The sequence below is a fragment of the Eimeria necatrix genome, genomic scaffold, assembly GCF_000499385.1.
Source record: "Eimeria necatrix Houghton genomic scaffold, Enh_scaff327, whole genome shotgun sequence".
Taxonomy (NCBI): domain Eukaryota; phylum Apicomplexa; class Conoidasida; order Eucoccidiorida; family Eimeriidae; genus Eimeria; species Eimeria necatrix.
In genome coordinates, this window is record NW_013655324.1 from 27,600 (window position 1) to 37,495 (window position 9,896).

The 9,896-nt window shown below is 57.2% G+C and overlaps 3 protein-coding genes across 3 annotated transcripts in view; 1 reads left to right on the forward strand and 2 right to left on the reverse strand.

Annotated features, from left to right (window-relative positions):
* Positions 1-1,186, forward strand: part of ENH_00043800 (DNA repair protein recA , putative) — a gene marked incomplete at both ends in the record, with an annotated part of 1,620 nt that extends 434 nt beyond the window's left edge. The window contains one exon of the mRNA XM_013585406.1: positions 1-1,186. This exon is cut by the window's left edge and continues 434 nt beyond it. Within this exon, the coding sequence (XP_013440860.1) occupies positions 1-1,186 (1,186 nt within the window).
* A 286-nt stretch (positions 1,187-1,472) lies between these two features.
* On the reverse strand, positions 1,473-2,933 carry ENH_00043810 (hypothetical protein, conserved; the record flags this gene model as incomplete). Its single annotated transcript, XM_013585407.1, has 2 exons — positions 1,473-1,933; positions 2,144-2,933. The coding sequence occupies 2 exons, from the start codon at positions 2,931-2,933 to the stop codon at positions 1,473-1,475; spliced, it is 1,251 nt and encodes a 416-aa protein (XP_013440861.1).
* A 3,560-nt stretch (positions 2,934-6,493) lies between these two features.
* Positions 6,494-8,787, reverse strand: ENH_00043820 (hypothetical protein, conserved; the record flags this gene model as incomplete). The annotated part of the gene is made up of 3 exons (XM_013585408.1): positions 6,494-6,682; positions 7,978-8,063; positions 8,346-8,787. 3 exons carry the CDS (start codon positions 8,785-8,787, stop codon positions 6,494-6,496), a joined length of 717 nt encoding a protein of 238 aa, XP_013440862.1.
* Positions 8,788-9,896: the final 1,109 nt, after the last annotated feature.

A 9,896-nucleotide genomic window follows, 5' to 3' on the forward strand; every position in this document is an offset into this window, starting at 1 on the left:
GCTGCTGCTGCCGCTGCACGAACCCGCCCTCGATAGGGCCCTCGGGGGGGGCCTCCCCACAGGCATGTTGGGGGAAGTTTGTGGAGCAGCAGGAAGTGGCAAGACACAGTTTGTGTTGTCAGTTGCTGCTGAGTGCGTGCTGCAGCAGCACCTGCTGCAGCAGCAGCGCCAGCAGCTGCTGCACTGCAGCAGCAGCAGCAGCAGCAGCAGCGGCGGGGTGGTTTACTACCTGCACTCGGAGGGGTCTTTCCCTGCCGGGCGCCTCGGGGAGCTGCTGCTGCAGCGGCTGCTGCGTCGCTCTGCAGCCAGCAGCAGCAGCAGCAGCGCAGCAGCAGCAGCAGCAACAGCAGCAAATCTGCTGCAGCAGATCCTGGTGGAGGAGATCAGCTGCGAAGAAGAACTTGTCTCCTGTCTCCTTTATAAGCTGCCAAGACTAATTGCTGCTAAGGGCCGCGTGTGTCTGCTGGTGGTGGATTCTGTTGCTGCGCTGCTGAAGCAAGGAGAAGCAGCAGCAGCAACAGCAGCAGCAGCAGCAGCAGCTCGCAACAGCAAGCTCGTCAGGCTTGCTGCGCTGCTTCGCAGAGTTGCTGCTGAACACAGCTGCTGCTGCCTCGTCGTCAACCACGTAGCAGCAAGAATAGCTCCAACTCCTGCAGCTGCTGCTGCAGCAGCAGCTGCTGCTGCTGCTGGGCAGCGCTGGCAGCAGCAGCAGCAGCAGCAGCAGCAAATAGACTTCGAGACAGAGGATGCCAAGAGGCGTCGTCTGGGTGACCCACAGCAGCAGCAGCAGCCGCTGATGCTGCAGCAGCAGCACGACTGGCCCCCAGCTGCAAACATGGCAGCAGCAGCAGCAGCAGCAGCAGCAGCACGAGCTGCTGCAGCAGCAGCAGACCCTCCGGGGGACCTGCGCGCTGCGCTGGGGGAGGTGTGGGGCAGCTGTCTCCATTACCGTCTCTTTTTGTCTCGAATATTTCCGCGCTGCAGCAGCGCAGACGCTGCTGCTGCGGAGGACTTTGCTGCTGCTGCTGCTGCTGCTGCTGCTGCTGCAGGCCAGCAGCAGCAGCAGCAGCAGCAGGTGTACGGACAGCTGGAGCGCATGCGTTGCATGCACGTTTTGTTCGCCCCACACCTGCCCCCCTCAGCAACTCCTTTTGCCGTCACAGAGGCAGGAGTTGTTGATGCCTAGCTGCTGCTGCTGCTGCTGCTGCTGCTGCTGCTGCTGCTGCTGCTGCTGCAGTGCGAGTGGCTTTTTGGAGTTCCGGTGTACGTACACCCCAGCAGCTGCTGCCAAGGGCTCTCTGCGTGCAACTAGTGCAGCAAAGAGACAAATAGACAAAAAGGAGAAAGTTTGGCAAATAAATCAAAAAAAGAGTCAAATAAAAGAATAATAAAAGAAAAATAGAATAATTAATTAAATTGAAATGACACAAAGAGACACAAAAACATAAGGAGACAATCTCCCTCCTTGCATGCTACAAACCAGTTTTAGGGCCCCCGGGGGCCCCTGGGGGCCCCTGGGGGGCCCCCCAAGGGCAGGGGGCCCCTTGGGGGTCCCAAAGGGGCCCCCAAGGGCAAGGAGGCCCCTGGGGGCCCCTCAGGGGCCCCCAGGGGTCCTGAGGAGCCCCGGGGCCCCCTGAGGGGCCCCCAGGGCCCCCGAGGGGCCCCCTAGGGGGCCCCTCATAGCCACAGGGTACTAACTCGTTTTCTTGGGCCCTCAGAGTAGCTGTACAGGCAATGGGGGGCCCCCTAAACGGCTCCTTGGGGGCCCCCTGCAAGAGTTGGGTTTTGCTGCTGCCAGCTGGAGCGTACAGCTGCAGCAGCTGCAGGAGCGGCTGCTGCTGCTGCTGCTGCTGCTGCTGCTGCAGCTTCTGTGCGGGGCTGTGGTCTCTGCTGCAGGTAGCAATGCTGCGCAAGTCGCAGTCATCTGCAGGCGCTGCAGCACAAAAGCAGCAGCAGCAGCAGCAGCAACAGCAGCAGCAGCAGCAGCAGCAGGCTTCAAAATAAGCGGCAGCATATAGATTTATCCCAACGGCCTAGAAAGCAGCAAAAGAGGGAAAGAGTCAAACCCAAAGACTAGGTAAAAAGGCAACAGCAGCAGCAGCAGCAGCAGCAGCAGCAGCAGCAGCAGCAGCAATGCGCCTACACGCATCAGGGGACTCCATCCCAAACTCAGGAATGAGGAGAGCTCCAAGGGGGCCCCCCAGGGGCCCCGCCAGGGGGCCCCCCAAAAGCTCCCTGAAAGGGCCTCCCAGAGGGCCCCCCAGGGGGCCCCCAGGAGGGCCCCCCGGGGGGCCCCCAGGGGGGCCCACCACGGGGGCCCCCGGGGGTACCCCCAGAGGGGCCCCCAGGGGCCCCCCTAAGGGGCCCCTCATGGGGGCCCCCAGGAAGTCCCCCAAGGGGCTCTTGGAAGGGACCCTCATGGGGGCCCCTAGGGGGGCCCACGTCGGTACTCCTGGGGGGCCCCACGGAAGGTCTTGCCTAGGGCTTGCTGCTGCTGCTGCTGCTGCTGCTGCTGCTGCTGCTGCTGCTGTGGGGGTATTTACTTTGGAACTGCTGCACGAGGGCCTCCTTGGGGTGTACGTACAGCCTGTGCTGCTGCATGCGTCAGCTGCTGCTGTTGGGGGCCTACGGTCAAAGACAATTACACGGGAGCGTGGCTGCTGCTGCTGCTGCTGCTGCTGCTGCTGCTGCTGCAGCTGCTGCTGCTGCACCAGCTGTTGCTGCACCAGCTGCTGCTGCTGCACCAGCTGCTGCTGTTCCTGCAGCTGGTGTTGCTGCTGCAGCTGCTGCCGCGATTGCTGTTGCTGTTGCTGCTGTGTAAGTAGCAGCTGCTGTTGCTGCTGCTGCTGCAGCTGCTGCTGCTGCTCTAAAAGCAGCAGCTTCTGTTGCTGCTGCTGCTCTACGAGCAGCAGCTGCTGCTGCTGCTGCTTCATGAGCAGCAGCTGCTGCTGCTGCCGCTGCTCATTCGAAGGCGTGCAGCAGCAGCAGCAGCAGCAGCAGCTTCCTTCCTCCCCCGGGAAAGCGGCTCCCCTTCTAAGTGTCTCCTGTACCCTAGGGGCCCCCAGGGGGGGCCCCCTGTTGCCACCAACTGTACCCTCCAAGCAGCAGCTTAGGGGGGCCCCTACCCCCGTGGGGGGGCCCCCCAGCAAACAGGGGGGCCCCCCAGAGGGCCCCTTTAGTACCACAGGGGCCCCAGCAGCTTCAGCGGGCTGCGAAGCACTGGGGGGCCCCCCATGATTTGGGGGGCCCCCAAGGGCCCTCGGAGGGGCCCCACATTTTGGGGGGCCCCCAATCACTTGCAGACCTACTTGGGGGCCTCTTGGGGGGCCCCCTTCAGCTTGGGGGCCCCCACCCACTGGGGGGCCCCCCTCTGATTCGGGGGCCCCGTCTTTGGCTGCGAGGCAGGCAGCTTACGTCTGCTGCTGCTCCCCCTCTTCTGCTGCTGCTGCAGTTGCTGCTGCTGCTGCTGCAGTGTCTCCTTTTTGGTTGACGGAGCTCCAAGGGCCCTCAGAGAGCCTCGGGGGGGCCCCAGGGGCCCCCCGGGGGCCCTCAGGGGCCCCACAGGGGGCCCCCTGGGTTCTCTGGAAAGTTGTAGGGTTTATAGGTAGGGGTTCAGAAGCAGGGAGTTTCCTGGGGCCACTTGCTGCTGCTGTTGTTGTTGTTGCTGCTGCTGCTGCTGCTGCTGCTGCTGCAGTTGCAGGCGCTGAGGCTACGGTTTGGGGCCCTTGGGAGCCCTCCAAGCCCCTGAGGGCCCTCAGGGGCTCTGCAGGGGGCCCCTCTGGAGCCCCCAGAGGGGCCCCCAAAGGGGCCCACGAAGGGGCCCCCAAAGGGGCCCCCGAAGGGGCCCCCAAAGGGGCCCCCAAAGGGGCCCCCGAAGGGGCACCCAGAGGGGCCCCCAAAGGGGCCCCCGAAGGGGCCCCCAAAGGCGTCCCCGAAGGGGTCCCCGAAGGGGCCCCCAAAGGGGCCCCCGAAGGGGCCCCCAAAGGCGTCCCCGAAGGGGCCCCCGAAGGGGCCCCCAAAGGGGCCCCCGAAGGGGCCCCCAAAGGCGTCCCCGAAGGGGCCCCCGAAGGGGCCCCCATAGGGGCCCCCATAGGGGCCCCCGAAGGGGCCCCCAAAGGGGACCCCGGAGGGGCCCCCAAAGGGGCCCCCGAAAGGACCCCCTGGGGAGCTCCTGTGGGGGCCCCGAGGGGGGCCCCCAAGGGGGACCCCAGGGGGGCCCCAGCAGGGGCCCCCATGGGGGCCCCAGCAGGGGCCCCCATCATCCTAATGGCTGAAAGGGCAGCAGCAGCAGCTGTGTAGTCTTTTTCTGTGCTTTTGATGTGCTGCAGCCATTCTGCAAACCCCAATTCCATTTCTCCTGCAGCACAAACCCTAAACCCTAAACCCTAATCCTTAAACCCTAAACCCTAGAATGTAGGGTGTCGTGTGTAGTGCCTCTGCTCTCCGGTGGCCCATAGCAACATGCCAGGTTTTAGGAAATAGGGTTTAGGGTTTAGTGTTTAGGGTTTAAGCTCTCGGGTGGTCTAGAATTTAGGCTTTAGGGTTTAGGGTTTAGGGTTTAGGGTTTAGGGTACGTAGGGGTTTCAAATTATTTGAAGTGATAAATTTTCTGTAGAGCTTCAGAAGGGACATCCCGAAGCGCTCAAGAGCCTGGAAACGCACCCCAAACCCTAAACCCTAAACCCTCGGCCCTAAACCCTAAACCCTAAACCCTAAACCCTAAACCCTAAAGTTTGAATTTTTCTCGCTTAGGACTATCCCCTAAATGCCCAAATGGTTACGCCTCACGCGCTAAACCCTAGACGCTAGCCCCTCGGCTCCAAACCCTAAACCCTAAACCCTAAACCCTAAACCCTGACCTGCAGCTTCTTGTTTGCAAGAACAATTTGTAGAGAAAGAAAACGCAGGGTTTGCGCTGTCTCCCGCTGCTTCTCTTGCTGCTGCTGCTGCTGCTGCTGCAGCAGCAGCCGCTCCTTTAGGGCTTTTTTCTCTTGGGCAACAGCGCGGGCGCTCAGGCGGCTCTGAAGCGCAAACCCTAAACCCTAAACCCTAAACCCTAAACCCTAAACCCTAAACCCTTCATCCCAAACCGTAGCTGTTAGCTCTAAACCCTAAACCCTAGACGCTGGCCTGTGACGCGAGAGAGGCTCTCCTCAACCCTCCACTCACTCCCTAAACCCTCAGCACTGACTACTGGCTGGACCTAAACCCTAAACCCTAAACCCTAAACCCTAAACCCTTGAACAAAGTATTTAAGTTTCATGCAAAAAGAACAAGAGGCTCAGATAACAGCAAACGACCCACGGCTGCGAAAAGGTATTAAACCCTAAACCCTAAACCGTAAGCCCTAAACCCTACACTCTAAACCCTAAACCCTAAACCCTAAACCCTTGCTCCAGAAGGCCTCACCCTCTCCTCCTGCGCTGCCTTTGTGACTCCCTGAAGCCTCCTGCACAGCACGCAAACCGGCCCCAAACCCTAAACCCTAAACCCTAAACCCTAAACCCTAAACCCCCGAAATGGCTCAGTGCGGGAGGCAGCAGCGGGGAAAGAAAAGGACAAAAGACAACAGAAACAAAAGGAGATAAATAAAAAAGAAAAGAAAACAAAAAGAAGAAAATAAAAAGATAAAAGAAGAAATAAATTTAAAAAAGAAAAAAAGAAAAAAAACAAATCTCACTCTTTAAAAAGAGCCGCTCGGCGCCTCGCCAGACTCTCCTTTTCCTTCAGGGCCTTCGGCAAACCCCAAACCCTAAACCCTAAACCCTAAACCCTAAACCCTAAACCCTAAACCCTAAGCCCTAGGCTCTAAGCGCATTTTTCAAGTCAAATGCCGCATGCATGCAAAACCTTTGGCAAAAATCCCAAGTCCCTGTTCACCAATTGAACTTCGTCGAGGGTTTAGGGTTTAGGGTTTAGGGTTTAGGGTTTAGGGCTTGAGTCACTTGAAAGCGGTGTTCATTTCCGTTGCGTTTATTTGCTGCTTTGATCTGCCTGATTTGAAGCTGAAGAATAAAAAGAAGGAAAGGGGGGACAAAACTAAAGAGAAAAAAAATAAACCCTAAACCCTAAACCCTAAACCCTAAACCCTAAACCCTAAACCCTAAACCCCTCAAACCTGCCTGCAGCTTCTCCTCCTTTTTCTTCCACTTGTTCTCTGCCACTGTCATTTTGTGCTTCAACTCGAAGTACTCTGCGAACCCCGCCTAAACCCCAAAACCCTAAACCCTAAACCCTAAACCCCCACTGGATTCTAAACCCCTAAACCCTCAAGCCTTAAACCCTAAACCCTAAACCCTAAACCCTAAACCCTAAACCTCTCCAACTTACTCTCAGCGAATCGCAGTGCATCTGCCTTGTAAACCGCCGAGCTGTACGTACACCCAAGCAATGAGTATTAAGCCTATGGTTTGGACTTCAGGGTTTAGGGTTTAGGGTTTAGGGTTTATGGCTTAGGGTTTAGGTTTTAGGGTTTAGGGTCTGGAAGCTGGGGCTACAAAGCCCACGGATCTGCTGCTGCAGACCCAGGTGCTGCTGCTGCTGCAGTTGATGCTGCGGTTGTTGTTGAGGCTTCTGCTTCTGCTGCTGCTGCTGCTGCTTCTGTTGTTGCTTCAGCTGCAGCTGCTGCTTCTGCTGCTGCTGCTGCTGCTGCTGCTGCTGCTGCTGCTTCTTCACTGAACTCCTGCGCAGCGAAGATAGAGGCTTCGGGGTCCTAAGCATTTAGGGCTTAGGTTTGGGGGTTTAGGGTTTGGGGTCTAGGGTTTAGGGTTTAGGGTTTAGGGTCTGTTCTGCAGTTGTGTCTGCGGGGTTTGATTCTGTTCTTCGGCTTAGCCTCTTAATGAAAACCCTAAACCCTCACGCCATCGGCCCTAATCCTAAACCCTAAGTCCCGAGCGCTGAACCCTAAACCCTAAACCCTAAACCCTAAACCCTAATGCATACCTGCAACAATTCAGCAGGTGCTGACACAGTTTCCTGCTGGGAAGAAGGAGGCGTCTGGCTGCGCGAGTTCGAGGGTTTTGGGGTTTCTGAGGGTTTAGGGTTTCCCGAGGGTTTAGGGTTTTCCGAGGGTTTAGAACTTCTCAAGGGTTTAGGGTTTGTTGAGGGTTTAGGGTTCAGGGTTTTCGAGCTTGAAAGACCCCGGTTGCCTCTGCAGCACAACATACTGCAGCCAAGTGCTTCTCAGGCCTCTTTAGGGTTTAGGGTTTAGGGTTTAGGGTTTAGGGTTTTCGGCTGCAGGGCCTCCTGACCTTCCAGGGGCCCTCAGCCCCCTCAGGGCCTTCTGGGGGCCCAACGAGTTCTCTATAGCCCCGCTGCTGCTGTTTGCTGCTGCTGCTGCCGTTACTGCTGCTGCTGCTGCTGCTGCTGCTGCTGCTGCTGCTGCTGGCGTTGCTGCTGCTGCTTTCGGGGTTGCTGCTGCTGCTGCAGCAGAAAGGAAAGAACCGCTACGACGCAGCAGTTTGTGACCAAGCACCTAAACCCTAAACTCTAACTGTAAACCCTAAACCCTAATACTCAAACTCAAACCCTAAACCCTAAACACTAAACCCTCAAAGCCTAAACCCTAGACTGTGAACACACAAGGCGCAGGCCACCGAGCTCTCCACGTGCGGCAGCTGCTGGTGGTCTAGGGTTTAGGGTTTAGGGTTTAGGGTTTGAGGTTTCGTACAGCGCAGGCCCTCCGTTTCGGCCTTTGCTGCTATTTGCTTCTCTTTGCTCGAAAGCCAAATCGTGGACGCCTCCACAGTGGAAACCTGTGCAAAACCCTAAACCCTAAACCCTAAACCCTAAACCCTAAACGCCAAACCCTAAACCCTAAACCCTAACGCTGTGCCGTAAAACTTGCACAGCCTGGGACCCCGCGGCATCACACGGCAGGGTCTGGCTCTTGCCTGGAAACCCTAAACTCCAAACCCTAGGCCCTAAACCCTAAACCCTAAACCCTAAACCCTAAACCCTAGCTTGTGAGTTGTTTACTGTTGGAGAGTCCTGCTCTTGCTGCAGCTCTAAAAGCTGCTTCATTTCTTTTGGGGGTTTTGCAGCTGCGGGCGAAAAGCCCTTCTCTGCGCAAAACATTAACTAATTAATTAATTAATTAATTAATTAATTAATTAATTAATTAATTAATTAATTAATTAATTAGTGAATTAATTAATTAGTGAATTAATTAATTAATTAATTAGTTAGTTAATTAATTAATTAATTAATTAGTTGATTAATTAATTAATTAGAACTTTACCAATTAATTAGTAATCTGATAAATTAATACTTTTTTCATTTCATATTTTTTCTGCTGTTTTGTCTTTTTTTGTCTCTTTGCAGCTAAAGCCTTGGGGGCCCCTCACCTTCACTCTGGGGGCCCCCGGGGCCCCCGGGGGGCCCCCCGGGGCCCTCGGGGGCCCCTGGGGGCCCCCAAGAACTAAAAGAAGAGGCAGAAGAGAAGGAGGGGGCCCCCCTTTTCAGCTGCTGCCCAAGGGCCCCCTGAGGAGACAAAGCAAGTCTCAAATCTTCTGCAGAAATGCAGCGGAAGAGGGGCCCCTCTAAGGCCTTGGGGGGCCCCCCAAAGTTCTTGGGGGCCCCCCTGTGGGGGCCCCCCACAGGGGGCCCCCACAGGGGGCCCCCCTCTAGCAAACTCAGAAGCGGGGCCCCTAGGGGCCCCCAAGGGAGAGCCCCGGGGGGCCCCCCGGGGGGACCCCCAGAGGCCCCTAGGGGCCCGCAAGAGGGGCCCCCAGGGGGCCCCCCAGGGGCCTGGCGGATGGAGGGGGCGCAGAGGGTTTGAGGGGCCATTTTGGAATTTTGATTTGAGGTGTATGTACACCCTAGAGGGTAAAACTGGGAACTGGAAACAGCATGGTGGACTAAATAGTTGAAATTATGTTTTTAAATATATTTATTTTAAAAAGAATTGTTTTTCTGGTTATTATTGGCGGCTGGGTGTCGGGGGTTCAGTGGCAGGGGATGCTGAGGTGTATGTACACCTCAGTTTGTCCCGCAGCAACCCGTGCATCTGTTTGCATTTCTAATTTGCATTTATTTTTATTAATTCTTTTTTGAACAATTAAATCAAACTCGCGGCGCCTAAGATCCCGAACAGCGCAAACAGCAGCAGCAAGCCCCAGCCCCAGCCGCTGCTGCTGCTGCTGCTGCTGCTGCTGCTGCTGCTGCTGCTGCTGCTGCTGCTGCATGCGTTTCTCATGGGATCGATCTCGTTTCCCTTTGCAGGTGTACGTACACCTCAGCGCGCACCCATGTGACCCTTTAATCCGCATCACTCCGCGGGGCAGATTGAGCACCTCTGGCGCCTGCAAACCCTAAACCCTAAACCCTAAACCCTAAACCCTAAACAGCGGGCCTCACCGGGTTGCTGCTGCTGCTGCACTGGCTTCTTGCTTCTCCCTAAACCCTTTTCCCCTCAGCAGCTCCTCAAAACCCTCACAAGCGTAGGGGCCCCCCGCCGGCCCCCAGGGGCCCTTCCAGGGGCCCCTGCAGCAGCAAGAGGGCCCAGCCAGCAGCAGCAGCAGCAGCAGCAGCAGCAGCAGTTCCTGCTGCTGCAGCAAAACTCGACTCCCCCTCCGCCGTCTCCGGCGCAAATGTCCACATACGCAATAGGGGGCCCCCAGCCCCTGGCCTGCGAAGTGCTGCCGCTGTACGCGCTGGAAGTGGATGGGGTCTTTGTGGGTCTTCGGCACAAAAGGGGGCCCCCCGAGGGCCTCCGAAATAACAACAACCCCACCATTTTGGCTTTGGAGGGGCAGCTGCGGGCAAACCCTTTTGACCGGCAAACTTGGGAGGCGCTGCTGGCTGTGGGGCTGTGCTGCTGCTGCTGCTGCTGCTGCTGCTGCTGCTGCTGCTGCTGCTGCTGCTGCTGCTGCTGCTGCTGCTGCTGCTGCTGCTGC